The following is a 16,565-nucleotide window of genomic DNA, read 5'->3' on the forward strand; positions in this document are numbered from 1 at the left end:
CATAGTTTATAAGAAATAAAATAGTTATCCTGATGACTCTTGTTCATCTAAATTCCTTCGACAATTGAAATCAATTTCACAAATCGCACAAAACAGCTCTTACGGTTGAAAAATAACCATTTTTCAATTTCTACGGTAATCTTTCTTACGGTTAAAAAATAACCATATTTCTACTTCTCCCCGAAAAGTCATTTTATGGGTTCTCATGGAGAACTCATAAAATGACATTTCCCGGGAAAAGGTCAAAAATGGTTATTTTTGAAACATATATGGTTTAATAGTTTCTAGCGTGCAGGTAAAAAAAAGAAAAAGCTGAAGTTTTCATCGTCATCAGCAAAACCATTTCTGCGTGCTTGCAGCTGGCGAAGTGCTGTTGGAAAAATTAAAAATTCTATCACTAAAAGTAGTTTGATTGGTTTGAATTGTGCTTTAAATTGTTCCGGAACCGAAGGACAACATTTGTGGCATTTAGAATGGCTTCTCGCGAAATTGTGTAAGTAGAAAAAATGGATTTTCATTTTTGGTTTTTCGACTGACGATTACGTTTTCAAGCGTTTCTTTCCCCTACGCACACAGTGGGTACACTCGGCAGATTGTCTTTCATTAATTGGGGTTTTTTTTTATTGAAATTTATTCGTTTGATTTTTTTACGAGCTTAAATCTTTCAGGCAATATTGAAATTTAAAATATACTTCATTTTTCTTAATTTTTGGTGTCTCTTTTAACGCTTGATTTTTTTTCATAATTGTTCCGAAATTTTGATTTCCTTGTTATCTTTATAGCTGAAACATAACAGTTAGTTACATATTTTTGTAAATTTTCCTTTCTTTTTCAAATACTGTAGATCCCATGCCTGAAGAAAGAAACTCGAAATGAATACTAGCTTTGAAAAACTCTTACTTCTTACTTACTCGTTCTTACTCGTTTCAAACGTTTTGAATCGTGAATCTAAAGCTAGCTAGATAGGTATTCCACCCAAAAAAAACAAACTTTTCCATTCATTGTAGAATAAATGCCTCATGCACTTCTTATTCCTTGTAATAGTCAATTTGAATTAATCTGTTGAATTAATCTTTTTCGAAAATCTTGTACAAGTCATACAGCAAAAAGTTATACTTGGGCGCTAAAATAGAAAATATCAGCTGCAGTAGCATTCTTGCGCCTTCGATATGAGAGTCCATTTGAATTACTTACGGCGTGTTCGTAAACTGATTTGTTTGGGTGATGCATCGATTTGTTTGGTAGATGTCAAATCACCTTCCAATGCTTTTGCATACAGTTTGTTTAATTTACGAACGCCAACATCGATAGAAAAAATCACTTCGATAGAAAAAATCAATTTACGAACACGCCGTTATACAAACAACTAAAGCTTCTTTCGAACAATCACACTTCCACAAGACCGCATCCCGGTTAAACAATATTGATAAATTAATTTGCGGCGCTTGAAACATAATTTTAAAAAAATCACTAGCAAAATATGTATCTACGAAGTTGTTTAACCTACTTGTACAATGTTTGTTCAAGTGATGGAAGTGGTTTCTTGAAACAGAAACTATGTTTTGTTTTTTTCTGTACTCCTCCAAGTCTGGATTTTACTATTTTTATACTTCTCTTAATCCCTTAGGATCGCTACCGATGATAGTGACTCGACGGAGGTGGAAAAGTCTCCAGATAAGGGGGACCTGAAGAAGGCCAAAAAGCACAAAAAACACAAGAAGCACAAGAAGGCGAGTCGCTCGGAGAAAGGGGACCGATCCAAGTCGAAGAAGCACAAAAAGCAGAAACGCAAGCACCGGGAGGAAGACGGCGAAGTTAGCGATTCCGAGGAGGAAGAGGAGAATCTCAAGAACGGGTCGAAGATCGACATCCGGAAGTTGGAGCATGCCATTAGGGTGAAGCCTAAGGATGAGGAAAGTAAAGCGAAGGATAACGGTAATCTGAAAGCTTCGTTGGAGAAGGCGAAAACGCAACCGGAAATATCAACTGATCCGGAGAAACTGGTTGCTATTTTGACTCAGACGATTGACAAGAACAAGACGCAGAAACCGGAAGTTGTTTCGGTTGAAAGTGATAGCGATGGCACTGTCGTTGAAGATGCCCCTAGTCCGGATGTGGCCGTCATTGAAGATGAACTTAATTTGGAGGATTTGATGAGACAGAAGGCCTTGTTGCAAGCACGGTTGGGGGAATTTGCGTCCGACGAAGAAGAGGAGGAGGCTGTAACGCTCACGGATGGTACTGAGGGAAAGTCCTCGAAGCAACCGACGAGCGCTAAGCGTAAGAAGAAAAAGTCCGAAGGAGAAGTCATTGAAATAGCAGGCGATTCCAGTGCCGAAGATGTAAACCGTTTGCTGAAAAAAGCTAGACAGAGGAGTAGGTCCAAAGGGCCGGAAGAGCGAAAACACAGAACATCGGATGTGGAAAAACGACCCAACCGAGCCGAAGTCGATGCGAAATTGCGTGCCAAACAGCAGGAACGTGATCGGGCTCGGGAAGACTGGCAAAGGCAACGTGAGCAAGAAGATCGTCGCAGGGCCGAAGAGCGCTATGAAAGGGAGCGTGCCCGGGAACGAGATCGTGAAAGGGCGCGTGAGCGGGAGCTGGAACGGGACCGAGATCGCGCTAGAGCTAGACAGAGGGAGCGGGAACGTTCGATGGAGCGTTTCCGCGGTGGGAACTCTCCTCGAAGGGATCGTCGTGTAATGTCGCCTCGCCGATCCCCGGACCGAGGTAGAAGGCTTAGCTCCCGGGATCGTTTCCGAGGTCGCAGTCGAAGCCGTGATCGTATGCGGGATCGAGAGCGGGACCGCATGGATCGCAGCCGGTATGATAGAGATCGGGGAGGAAGGAATGGACGGGATCGAGCTCGTCGCAAACCCGAAGATGATAAGTTCAAAGATTCACTGAGCGAGGGGTTGAGACATCAGAAGGAATCTAGCAGCGATAGCGATATGGGCGATATTGACATTGATGACGACGAGGATGAGGAGAAGATCATTGAAAAGCGAAGGAAACAGCGGGAGGAGTTACTTAAGGTATGTTTGTGATCGGAATTCCAAAATTTCTTTACAATTTATTCATGACTTGATTGGGCAAACAAATAATCGCATTAGCGGATTTTTATGTTAGTTAAATGATAAAGAGGGTAAGATAAAGCATTGTTGAAGAACGCTCAGCTAGTTCTATCGAAAAGCACTGGGAATTGTACAATAAAACACGAAACAGCTCTTCAATCGCCAAAGTTTATTTGTCGCTTTCAAAAAGGACTCAATTCAAAGTTATATCAGTAAAGAACATCATAAAGCTCAATATTCGGCAATTCACTTATCATACCTTATACATTTGTATGCTGCTTTCTTAAGTAATTTTTTTCTTGAACAAACTTTTCTTTCAGCGTCAGCTTCTTACAAGTAGGAACAATTATTGTGCCGTTCACATGATTAGGAAAAATTTCAAAGTAAAGCTGTTAGGTTGAACAGTATAAATTGAGACTAATTGTATCTTTAATCAATCTAGATTGTTCCATAACTTAAAAAAAAATTAAGTTATCCATTTGTACGTAACAGGGAGAAACTCTCAACATGTAATCAAAGGTCTCAACCTCAAAAAAAAACCAAAGTCAAATGTGGTGCAAATTTATTAGAACATAGCTTGAAGAAGTGTACCAACGTTGTAAAACGGATAAGTTGTAGATGATATTTAGTGTTACAGTAACAGACACGAATGCCATATCAATGGTAAAATGTCTTTAATAAAAATAATAATAATAATAGCTTGAAGTATTATTCGAATTAAGCTTTTGACCTTATGTAGTGGCTAAATCATTATTATTCTTTTTGATTCTGAGAGTTTTCAATGAACATTTAAGTTGAACGTTGAAAACATTAAATAAAATTCAATTCATAATACATGGCATAACTAGGTATTTTGTAAGTAAATTAAGATATAAGTAATCTTAAATAAGACCAAGCAAGTCTAAAAACGTGAAGGCAAATAATTGTCATCGTCAAATAAAAAATTCTTGGAAATTTTATTTTATTTGTTTTCAGAAACTTGGTGCCGCAAACGAGGACAGCAACACATCATCAATAGAGATCCAACAACCGCCGCCCAAACCTAAACAAGAACCCACCGAAAATCGCAGTATTTCAGCTAGCAAAGCTCGCAAAAAGCAGGAGGACGACTTCTTCGTGATCGATGAACCGTCCAAGGCTAACTCCAAAAGCTCTCGGGATTCGACGAACCTCTCGTTGACGCCACCGATTCCAATCACCCGGGTCCAGGCAGAAGATCAACAAGAACGCAAACCACAGGAGCAGGATTCGGACGATGAAAACGGTAGTAGCGGCAAAAAGGAACCGGAAAAGTCTGGCAAACGAGCCGAATGGGATATGTTTGCGGAACAGGATATCGATTCTAACTTTGATTCACCGAATACGGTAGTGGCGAATAAGCAAGGGGCTGAAAATCCGGCTTTGACCGATAACTGGGACGATGCCGAAGGTTACTATCGGGTCCGGATCGGAGAAGTTCTGGATAATCGTTACACGGTGGCCAACTACACCGGCCAGGGCGTCTTCAGTACCGTGGTTAGGGCCAAGGATCAGGCACGAGGCGGTGCCATGGTTGCAGTTAAAATTATTCGAAACAACGAAATTATGTTTGTATTTTTACAGGAGTTTCTGCTGAAGTGTTTGAATTATTACAATTTCCTCTCTACTCACAGGCATAAAACAGGATTGCGGGAATTGGAAACACTTAAGAAACTCAACGACACCGATCCCGAGGATCGGTATCACTGTTTGCGATTGTATCGTCACTTTTTCCACAAACAGGTATTTCAATCTCAATCAAAATTATTTGTTAAAATAATGACTAACATTTTCCTTGCTTTCCTTGCAGCATTTATGTATGGTCCTGGAGCCGTTGTCGATGAATCTGCGAGAAGTGCTGAAAAAATATGGTAAAAACGTCGGTCTGCACATCAAAGCGGTCCGCAGCTACACCCAGCAGCTGCTGTTGGCCCTCAAGCTGCTGAAGAAGTGCGGCATCCTACATGCCGACATCAAACCGGACAACATTCTGGTGAACGATAACAATCTGGTGCTGAAACTGTGCGATTTCGGGTCGGCCTCGTCCGTGACCGACAACGACATCACCCCGTATCTGGTATCACGGTTCTATCGTGCCCCGGAGATCATTCTCGGTCTTTCGTACGACTACGGAATCGATATGTGGTCCGCCGGTTGCACCATCTATGAATTGTATACTGGCAAAATTTTATTTAGTGGTAAATCAAATAATCAAATGCTTAAATTTTTCATGGACCTGAAGGGCAAGATACCGAACAAGATCATACGCAAGGGGCAGTTCAAGGATCAGCACTTCGACCAGAACTGCAACTTCCTGTCGCACGAGATCGACAAACTCACGGAACGGGTAAGTGTTCCGCTTTATTTCGTTTCACTGTTAACGGGGAAAATACGCACTGTGACAAAGGGCGAGGTAGAAAACTCAACTACACTTATCAGTGCTGTAATTTTTTTTTTTTTATTTTATTCATAAAAATAATACGGGTAGATTGAGGTACGAATACCAACTTCAATCGGTCATATCCGATTGAAGTGTAACAAAGTAAAACTAAGTTGAAGCTTACGAAATTCCACTAACCAGTGTTATCGATGGTTTGCCGTTTTTATCACCACCTGTGGCAAATTGGTGTAATGAACCGTGTTGCAATTTAATATCCACAGAAGTTCACATTGGACAAACTTTATCAACCATTTTGCTTAGATATGTTCAAAACTAAAGTAAATGGGACGATTGCGAAGTCATATTTTCTGTTGATTCGACGCTCAACCGAACTGAATATAATATCCAATAGGTTTATACATCATTTTTCATTCAAGTTACCATATCGAATTTGCCCGTGTATACGCCTAACGGATTTTTCCATCCCCCCCTAGGAAAAAGTCGTCGTCGTATCGGTGATCAAACCGAACCGGGATCTACAGCAAGAGCTGATAGCTGGACAGAACCTACCGGAGGATCAGGTACGGAAAGTGTCGCAACTGAAGGACCTGTTGGATAAGGTTTTTGCGCTCGATCCGGCCAAACGGATATCGCTGAACCACGCGTTAGCACATCCCTTCATCCAGGACAAAATATGAACACCCTCCCACCAGGCTTGACCTGCCGCTGCTGGGTGCCGAGAAAAAGGGCGAACGTTCCATGAATATTCCCCCCTCCACACGGAAAGCGATGTTGCGTCGTACTTTAGAAGAATATCAGTGTGTGATATGCGTAGATGTACACGTTGACGATCTCTTGTTTTTACGAAGCAAAAATAAGAGAGGTAAACAACTGAACAAGTAGTAAAAACAAACAAACAATTATATCCAATCTATAGGGAATTATGAGTTTTTAATTTGTGATTCGGTAGAATTATTAGTTTTATGTGGTTCAAGTAAAACCAGGCAGGCAAAATCCGTTTTAATCAAACGATTTCCATTATGTTGAGAAAAAAAGAATAGCTTATCACAATTTGATTTAATAGTTCAAACTTATGGTTCCGCTTGAGTTTGGGCAAAAAAAAAAACAAAAGTTTATTGAAAATTAAGTCATGCTAATGAAAAATAAATAAACAGTAAACATTGTCTAACCATAATACGCTAGACATAAAAACAAAACCAAAACCAAGTGTCGATTGTTTTTTACATTTTCCCATCTTCATTTCAGCGCGTGGAACACACAAATTTGACGGGGTGGCTGGCGAAGTGGACGGGACCGGAATTAAAACAAAAAAAACGAGTGTCGTCCAACGGCAACATTACTCAGCCCCAAGCTGCCTCTCTCGATCTACTACCCATTTGCCAATCCCCAAGCCACATACTGCTCAATCAGTGCCTGAAGCGCATACCAATTTCTGTTCGCCAAGCAAATTTCCGAACCAGGCCCATTCACAGAGAGCGTGTGTGCGTGCGCCTAAGGTTGAGCCTGGGCCTTAATGTTTTAATTTCGGGGCGCCGAAAGAGGTAGTGACATAATTGACATTTTCAGAAACAAAACTATTTTCTCGTTTAATACCTTCCATTCCACACAAAAAAAAATCCATAACGTTTCATTCTTAATCCGTCCAAATTCCTACTTTGATTCATGATTCGTTTTTCTGTTTTTCCTTATTTGAAAAAAAAAACTAAAGCATTAAGCAATCGTTTTGTTAATGAGCCTTGAATAACTCGTGTTTTGAACGATTGATCTTCTGCTGTTCTTCTTTTTCTTATGTTTTCTTTCAGCACTGAAGGACGATGAAAGTTGTACCTAAGAAGACAAATCCATATCCCTACCAAACATCTGTTTTGTAAGGTAAGTGAAACTTTGAATATTCAACCTTTTTGTCCGTATAACATAACATTGATCATTCATCATCTACCGCAAGGAAAACAAAATTCCGCCAGTTTACAATCTTCAGCGAAAGGCGAAAGGCATCCCATAAAATGGAACAGTGAATCTTTGTGTTGGTAAATTGTAGCAATCAGACAAGTGGTCAGAAAACCTGTTTTAATGGCACCATAAGATACCTCTGTTTAATCTGACCATGACAATTGATTTCATGAATGTAAAACCAGGTTTTCTAGGTTTCAAGAAATTTTAGCGGGGTTGACGGGACATCTACTAACCTCATGTTTCGTAAGCTGTCCAGCACACTATACGTATGCCTTAGGGCATCTGTATTCGTGGTCTATTCTTGGGTCTAATTTATACAAGATTTGAACCAAAGAAATTAGATCCGATCCAATGAAAAAACTGGCAACTGCACTCGTGTTCCATTAATTGTCAAACGTTTTAGAACTGCGTCAAATTGGATCTAAATCTCATCAGTTTTGGATCAATCCTTATACCAGCTCTAAAAAAAGTTGAGTTGAAACTGGTACAATGGATCACCAGTGCGGTTGCTCGGGTCGGAATTTGGGTCTAAACCGGCTGTTTGGACCACGGATACAGGTGCTCTTAGTACTAACTGATTCACTTCTATGAAAATTGGCGTCAATGATACAAACACTAATAAAGGGTGTGTTCGGATCGAAAAGTGGACAGACTAAATTGCGTGTCAATCGAGTTATTTGTTTATTAAAAAATCAAAGATACATTTGTAAGTATAAAAGACGGAAAAATGCTCAGTTAAGATTCTGGTTGCCAAGTCAAAATTGGCGAGCCTTTCGTTTGACACCAGTCATCAGTTTTTGTACAGTCACTTTATTCACTTTCTTCGCCGCAGAACACCAGTCTGCAGTAAACTGCTTGTCGCTGCTAACAGCGGCATACCACTCCATCGCGTTTTTTCCAATATGGCAGGATACCAAATCAGTTCAAAACAGCACAGACATGTTTCTTCAGGAAAGGCTGCAAACGCTTTTTCACGTAAATTTCCTGGTTGACAGTCCCAGTTGCTACAAAAAAGTAGCTTTTCAAACAACTGGTATAGGTAGCTTGCTAAACGAGATATTTCTTGGCAAACTTTGCCACCTGTCCCCTTCCGGTTGCTGTATAATACTCTTGTCCAGGAAGCTGTCTGAAGTCTGCCTTGACGTAGGTTTGTTATTTGTTATTTATTTCTGATCAACGGATCACATGTGGATCCAAATGGTTACTTAAAATTTAAATTAAAAACAAAACATTTAAGTCTAACTATGGGTTTTCAAGGCCCTTATCACTTTACTTCAGAAAACATCCCTCGAAGCGTCGCAGTCAAAATGCTCCGAATAACGGTTGAACGAACTCATTGCACCGATGAGGGCGCTGTTAGCTCCGTAATTGTTCATTCGAATGGGAATGGACAATTGCAGATCCTGATTTCTAAAACCACGGAGTCGTACAGTAAGCGGAATAGCCTCCAGTAGCGTGGAACAGTCGATTCGCGATGTCAGAAGGTCGGCGACGAATGAGGCATGTGTTGCTAGGCAAGATAAAAGGGTCATTCCAGTTAAGTTTGTGAGATATAAGAGAACGAATCATGGTAAATGTTTAATAAAATCAACCAATGCAACTGGCACCACTATTTGCCAGCATTGTTAGATCTGTCATGGTTGATATCTCCCTCGCTTGAATCCTCTCCCTCCCTCCAAAGGCCATTCGCCAATCGTCAGAGGCCCAGTCAGTTCGTCAGTTCGTTCGTCCGTCGTGCCTCAGAACAGTCGTGCGCTTTTGCCGCACTGCGAGAAGTTGAAGAGTCGTCGATCGGGCAAAGGGAATCCGGACCTACGTGCCGGTTCTCCGGTAGACTCCGGAACGAGCCCCACATTTTGGCGACCGTGACAGGACAGGGAATTCACAGTTTTGATTCCCTTAATCCTTGGAGTGAAGAAAATGAAAATGAGTGTAGGACGCCAAAAGTGAATTTCTTCGAAATGGCGGTCGATGGAAAGAAAAAAACTACATGTGATGAGACAGTTCAGGTGATTCTTTTTTGATAAATTCACTGTTTTGTCTAAGTTCAGCGGATACTGACTTAGGCTTGGATCACCGGCGGATACCGGTATACAAATTTTCATAGTTCGGCGGATACCGAATATGAATTGGAGAAAAAACCGGCGGATACCGGTATATAAATTTCCATAGCTCGGCGGAAACCGACTATGGATCGAAAACCGGCGGATACCGGTATACAAATTATCATAGTTCGGCGGATACCGGCTATGGATTGGAGAAAAGAACCGGCGGATACCGGTGAATAAAACCAAACAGTTTTGCGGATACCGACTGCGAAAATATTTGGCGGATACCGGTTGATGAGCTTCGAAAGTTCGGCGAAAACCGACTTTTGGAAGGAACAAAAAAAGGCTGATACCTGAATGTTTGTTTCTATGGTTTGATGAATATACAATTTGAATAAAAAAAATCTGGGATGCCGGTTGGGTCTAAAAAAAAAATGCAATATGCTAGTTAGCGGATACTAACTACGAATTTGAAGCTTTCCAGCGGATACCGGATGATTCGTTCAACAGGTTGAGCTCGGTCGAAACCGACTAAGACTTAGGTTTACTCCGGGAGATGCCGGACGAAGGGATGAGTTCAAGTTTGACAATTACCGTTTTTGAGTTTGAATTTGATGTAGTTGTGGTTGTTGAAAATGCATAATATTTTGAAAATTGATGAAACGAGTTATAACCTAGAACATTTCAGCGAAAATCGGATTTCAGATGGAGTAGGAATTCACGATGATCTTTGTTTGTGTTAATTAGGTTGATTTGAATAAAAAGAAATGGAAAATATGGAGTTAAGTGGAAACTTATCATCCTCATTCTTCCGAAAAACACGAAAGCTCACGAGCAAGGACTAATAAAATCGTATTCAAATCGGAGCAGCCAAGAAACAAAACCGCGCGTAGTTCACAAAAGTTCTGACCACAGTAGGTTCGCGACTCAGTAAACACGTGATTGTAGGGGATTTTTTTCAAGGGGAATCCGATCGCCAGAAAATCGTGAGCGAGCCGTGGCAGAAAACTTCGCGAACCTCGCGATTCTGGTTCGTGAACCAAATTGAAAAACGCATTGCACACTTGATGGTCGTGTTTTCCGTTTCGTTATTTTGTCTCCACATGGTTGTTGATTGCGCCAAATGCAACGCGTGGACAGATGAAATAAATCGATTTTTCAAAGTTTTCATAACAATTTCTTGAAAATAATTTACAATGTTGTAAATTTAAACGATGTATATAAATTGTGAATTGAAGTTTGTCCTTTCTGATGTTAAACAACGTCAAATTTGGCAAATTTGTATATAGAGTTTTGAAAGAATGCAATCTGGCCCAGTAACAGATAGAAAAAATATTGATTTAATTATCCGAAGGATAAAAAGTTCCTCCGCATCCTAAAAAGATGTATGGGGTGGGGGAAGGATAAAAAAAAAATAAAAGTCCAATCTAGAAATCAACTACTTCGGCATCTTAATTGTATCCCCTTTGTAATTTTCAAGTTTCTTCCGAAGTTCAAATTGAGGAAGTTACATAAGTTTGGAATTTCAAATTTCATGTCATGGCGGAAAAAAGGAGGCATTAACCGTGCGAAGAAGTTTTGAAAGCGAGGGAAAACCATTAAGATAATTAAGAATTTCAATGTTAACTCATTGCGGACCAAATACAAGATATCTAGTTTTTTCGCTTGACGCGTTTCCGAGCCGGACAAACCGAGCAATTTTAAATAAAAACCTAGCAAAATCCGGGCAATTAATTTTAAAAATGTCCATAAATCCGAGCATTATCTGGGCAAAAAAACTTTTTTGTTCATCAGAACTTATCGACAGGTTTTGAATCGTATTTTAAGATCCAAAACACCTTTCATGATTATTTTTTCTCAAAAAATTCCGTTTTGGAGGAGTTTGTATTTTGATTTTCCAAATAAAGTGAATATAACCGGGAAAAATCCGGGCATTTTTCAATGAAATCCAGGCAACCGGGCCGTCACGGACTGTTTCAAAATTTTGTATTGAATGTCCAGGCAAACCCGAATAAAACCGGGAAATCGGACAACATTAGAAAAAAAAAAAGCTATTTCTATAATATCACTAGCTGACCCGGTAAACTTCGTTTTACCTTCTTAAGTATAAATCGTAATAAATGTTTAATTTCATCTACACATCCTTAATTGCATCATGCTCGCGAATAGATTCTTATGGAAATCGTAACAAATAAAGTTGAATTTGTATTGGGACAACCTTCCATAAAAAGTGAGATCCTTGAAACTATTATACAAACCATCTCTGACCCAAAAAACCCTCGGATACCAAATTTCACTTCATTCCGACCGACCGTTTATACGTGATGGTGTTACAAAGAAAACGCCTCCATTTTTATATATAAGAAGATGTAGAAAAGAAATAATTTTGTATGGAGACCCCTCTTTCATAAAAAGTGAGATTCATGAAACTATTATACAAACCATCTCTGGTCCGAAAAACCCTCGGATAGCAAATTTCACTTCATTTCGACCGACCATTCATACGTGATGGTGTTACAAAGAAAACGCCTCCATTTTTATATATAAGATTTTCAGTTTATGAGCAGATAATAATGACGAATTAAAAATAGCAGGAAAAAAATTCAACAAGCTTATTCAAAGGAAATCCAGGCAATAAACGTAGATTTAAAATCCATGAGTTTGATCAAGATCAAGTTCAAAATAAATGTTAAAGATAACTATAAATGAAAAATTTGCATTTAAATTTTTAAAAACTGCTTTTTACTTCTGTTTTGAAATAAAAAAGATCTTTTTTTAATTCAACTGATTTTGGATGCAAAGAAATATTGGTGTATTGCAATAAACTATAGCAATAGGGAGTATAGGAAAATTATAATATTTACTTATTTTAACATTTGCAATCAAAATTTAACTTTTTCTGTGATTTAACTTTAATTTGCTTGATTTTATATGATTGATGGTTTTTTTTAAATAATTGTAATGCGATACTTCAACAAATTTTAAGAGACTTTCTGAATTTCTCATCTCATTGAACTATAGGTTCCGGTAAAATAAGTTAGTTTTTTCAATTTAGAGGTAGTTGAAGAGAAATCAGAGAGTAGTTTAAAAATTTCCGAACTTATGATTCTAACACATTTTTGAACTGTTGAATTCTAACCAGGAAATTGAATTTTAAATTTTGGGTTGAATCCCTGATTTTAGAACCAAATCTGATATTCGGTTTTCTCTTGTTAATTTTCCCGGTTTTGGGTCTGAATTCCCGGTTTTTTCCCGGTTTTCCCGGTTTTCCCGGTTCGATTTTCAATTCCCGGTTTTCCCGGTTTTCCCGGTTCTGTGGCCACCCTGGGGGCATGTGAATAAGGTGGTGAAAAAGCAAGTTTCCGTAGATATTTGTATCCCTCAAGCCAAAACCCCTCAAGAAAGATTTTTTTAAGAAAAATTACTTGAAAACTCTTCTTTGATTATTGAATTAATTTATCAATTTTTTAATCCAAAATAATCATTGATACGTTTGCATGTGTTTTCTTATTGAAACTTTACATATGGAATCGTGGTTGTCTTTTCCAAATTTAAAAAACAGTTATGGAATTTTACACTCAACCTCTACTACAGAAATGTATTGATTTGGATGAAATTGTAAGGCTCTAAGATTTGATTTGCTTATTTATTCCTTAAACGGTTGTTAAAGATCTTTATTAGGGCCTTCTTGTGTCCATTCTAATCGATAATTTTGTCAAAAAGCTTTGTTTAATTCAATTGACCACCCAGGAGTTGACATGGCAGAATGAATTTGGTTAAATATTTAGAGTTTCGTTAAACTTAAAACGCTGTATGTTATCAAAAAAAATTATTTTAATAAACTTAAAAATAAAACAGAAATATTCCATACAATAATTGAAAGAACAGTGAAAAATGAAGAACTTTCTGCTGCTGCTTGAAGCACAATTTATTACCCGTACGCGTACCTAAAGAGACGCACAGCCTGCCTACGGAAGAAAATCGAATAACCACGCGTTCCCTTCCAAAAAAAGTTCATGAACCTTTTCGCTAAATGGTTCGTGAGCCAAAATCGCGGGGAAAAATTTTCATGTATGTTACGATTTCCACGAGCGAGACAGGATTCAAAATCCAAAAGAATCGTCTGTTGGTTGGACTGCCTCGCTCGTGTTTCCTATGGTTCACGAACCAAAGGGATTTTTTTTCACAGCCTGCTCGCGCTTTGGCGAACCTTTATGGGTAAAAATCGTAGACGAGCGGGAATCGCCACTCGTGTACACGATTTTATTAGTCCTTGCTCACGAGAGAGATGATGAATGATGAATGAAAAAGATATTGGTCGTGATTTAAACTATTTGTTTGATAGAGCTGTTGGATTGGAAAGTTATTGGATTTGATAGATCACTGTCAAATGTAAATGTAAATACAAGAAGAAATCAGTTTCGATCCAGCATTTTGTTTTCGGAGCGAAGTTGAAAGCGTTAGTTAACAAATGTTAGTACTGGCGAAATCGGAGGTTATAAAATGTATTTGAAAAAGTGAGTTTTCCTGTAGAGTTAGCTTCTATGCAAAATCACTCGGTACAAAAAAAATCCGTTTGGATTTATATTAATTTAATTTTACCAGTAGAATCTGGAACATGTGTGTAAATTTGAGCCAACCTGAAGATTGTAAAATGTGGCTCTGGGGTCTAAGATGCAAAAAAAAAAGAATTTGAAGTCTTAATTTTAGAGAAAAAAAAGAACTATAGCATGTCATACACACTGGAATGGTCTGGTATGGTGAAAAGTGATTTTCAATTACCTTTATTCATGTAATGAGGTGAGCAGAAGAGTTGGAAAACAAGAGAAATCAAATGAGAAGTTGCCTTATAGTCAATTTTTGTTTGTGTAAACCGCCTATTTCGACTACCGCTGAAAACTCAGGTGGAAATAAAGAAATGCACAATTTGCCTTGGACCTGATGGCGGATAAGTATGGTTGAAACAATCCCATGGATCTATATACATGGATTTTGTTCTGGTCAAATCATTTGGTAGTAGAAACTTCGGTCAGTTGAGGCTGCATACAGTTGTGTAAGGTGCTTATGGATGAACTTCGAAGCGATGGTTAAACAGAAAGTTACTGAAGCCGAGAAGTTGAAATCGATTAGAAAGATAAGACAATTTCAAACTTGAATGGATGAAAGTTGATGAGGAAATTCTCAATGAAAACTCTATAAACGAGTTGATTCCATGCTATGATAAATTGAAGTCTTTTGGTCTGTCTGAAGAACACTTGAATGTTAAAGCATTAGGTAATGAAACGAAAGCCATAATTGCCATAATTGCCAAACATTTTGAGAGTAACGGATTATGAGGCCGTTGGATATCGTAGAATAATTAAAAAAAATTGAACATTTTATACAAATTTTGGGCAGTAGCACCAACAAAATATTTGAAAAGGAAAAATAAACTAATATGACGTTAAATGGAGTTTTGGTCTGCATGGCTTAATTGGAATCTCAAATCTGAATGTGGTTTGCAACTGATGACTCAGGCCTGCATTTAAAATTACATCAAATCCGAGATTTAAAAGACTTTAGTTTGAAATTGAAATCTGACATTCCATTTAGAAACTTGAGTTTAATTTTCTAATATGAAGGTCAAAATCTTCTATAAGAGAATTAAATCTAGATCCTGAATTTAATGATACTTAATTTAGACATTCAAGCTGTAAGAAAAAAAACATATTTGCCTAAAATTGTAATGGTGAACTTTATCTCAAATGCGAATAGGAAGTAATCATATACAAATTTCAAACTATCAGTGAAGCAAAATTGATTGCCAATTGGTTTTTGAAGCTGTTGTATGAAACTGAAGATGGAAAAAGTTCAAAAAAAAAATTGATAATTTTGAAGCGTTTTCTTTAATTAGCTAAATTTTAATTTCGTAAACCGGATTGGAAAAAAGTCTTACTGGTCTGAATGAAATCAAACTCAAAGGCAATCTAATCGCGAATTCGTTTATGGACTGTTTTGCACGAGGTCACCAGTGGTGCACTTTTTACTATCAACATGTTCGTTTATGCACTTAGTTTTGCACCAGTAATGATTTGAAAGTGGTTAGTGGTGCACTGAATAAAAGAAAGAATGAGAGAATGAGAGAGATATGGGAAAGTCATAAGTCACAAGGAAAAAAAGCATACACGTATTAGCTTTTGTAGAACTAGGTAAAACATACTGAAAGTCGGAATAAACATTTAAGATTTTTATTATTCATGCTAGTAATGTGACTTTTTTTTTCTCTTGCGTCATGAATCTATCTTGTAACATCGCTTGGCTTTAAGATACGTAGCTTTTCTGATTTTCATGTGATGGTATTTTTAACGGAAAGCATTTGGCATGAAGATAATTGTTTTGTTTGTTTTTTTTTTACGGAGAAGAGGGAAGATGTGAGATATAAGAGAACGAATCATGGTAAATGTTTAATAAAATCAACCAATGCAACTGGCACCACTATTTGCCAGCATTGTTAGATCTGTCATGGTTGATATCTCCCTCGCTTGAATCCTCTCCCTCCCTCCAAAGGCCATTCGCCAATCGTCAGAGGCCCAGTCAGTTCGTCAGTTCGTTCGTCCGTCGTGCCTCAGAACAGTCGTGCGCTTTTGCCGCACTGCGAGAAGTTGAAGAGTCGTCGATCGGGCAAAGGGAATCCGGACCTACGTGCCGGTTCTCCGGTAGACTCCGGAACGAGCCCCACAAAGTTGTCTAAGGGCTTATCGCAAAAATCGCCGCTGAATAGCCTCCAGCCGACATCGTTCTGGTAGTAGGGACACTAGGCAGCTGATGCGTATTCAAGGATGGAACGAACAATGCTGCAGTATTGGCTTTTCAGGCGTCCTTGAAGTCCATCGTCACTCTAAAAATGAAACCGATACTTCTGGATGCTTTGACCATCACGTAGTTGGTGTATGCCTTGAATTCCAGGCGCTGATCTAAGATTACGCCAAGATCGTTAACGTGGTTCACACGTGAGATGGGTTCGTCTCCGAGAAAGTACTCCCCAATCAAAGGCTGCCGCTTACGAGAAAAGCTGGTGACTGCACATTT

At 38.6% G+C, this 16,565-nt stretch overlaps 1 protein-coding gene across 2 annotated transcripts; it reads left to right on the top strand.

Moving 5' to 3' along the window:
* The first annotated feature begins 313 nt into the window (after nucleotides 1-313).
* LOC129757137 (serine/threonine-protein kinase PRP4 homolog) lies at nucleotides 314-6,691 on the top strand. Of its 2 annotated transcripts, XM_055754259.1 has the most exons (7): nucleotides 314-493; nucleotides 1,628-3,038; nucleotides 4,053-4,663; nucleotides 4,730-4,838; nucleotides 4,906-5,267; nucleotides 5,338-5,442; nucleotides 5,970-6,140. In XM_055754259.1, the coding sequence occupies exons 1-7, from the start codon at nucleotides 474-476 to the stop codon at nucleotides 5,992-5,994; spliced, it is 2,643 nt and encodes an 880-aa protein (XP_055610234.1). In that variant the 5' UTR covers nucleotides 314-473; the 3' UTR covers nucleotides 5,995-6,140. The 2 variants fall into 2 exon arrangements, with proteins under 2 accessions (XP_055610234.1, XP_055610233.1); XM_055754258.1 differs by having other exon boundaries at nucleotides 4,906-5,442; nucleotides 5,970-6,691.
* Nucleotides 6,692-16,565: the final 9,874 nt, after the last annotated feature.

Source organism: Uranotaenia lowii, chromosome 3 (assembly GCF_029784155.1).
Source record: "Uranotaenia lowii strain MFRU-FL chromosome 3, ASM2978415v1, whole genome shotgun sequence".
Taxonomy (NCBI): domain Eukaryota; kingdom Metazoa; phylum Arthropoda; class Insecta; order Diptera; family Culicidae; genus Uranotaenia; species Uranotaenia lowii.

Bases quoted from the DNA above. Each gene is read 5' to 3' on its own strand.
- LOC129757137 (XM_055754258.1), top strand. From the start codon at position 474: ATGGCTTCTCGCGAAATTGT. The intron at 3,039-4,052 runs GTATGTTTGTGA...ATTTGTTTTCAG, and splicing joins AGCGGGAGGAGTTACTTAAG to AAACTTGGTGCCGCAAACGA. The intron at 4,664-4,729 runs GTTTGTATTTTT...CTCTACTCACAG, and splicing joins ATTCGAAACAACGAAATTAT to GCATAAAACAGGATTGCGGG.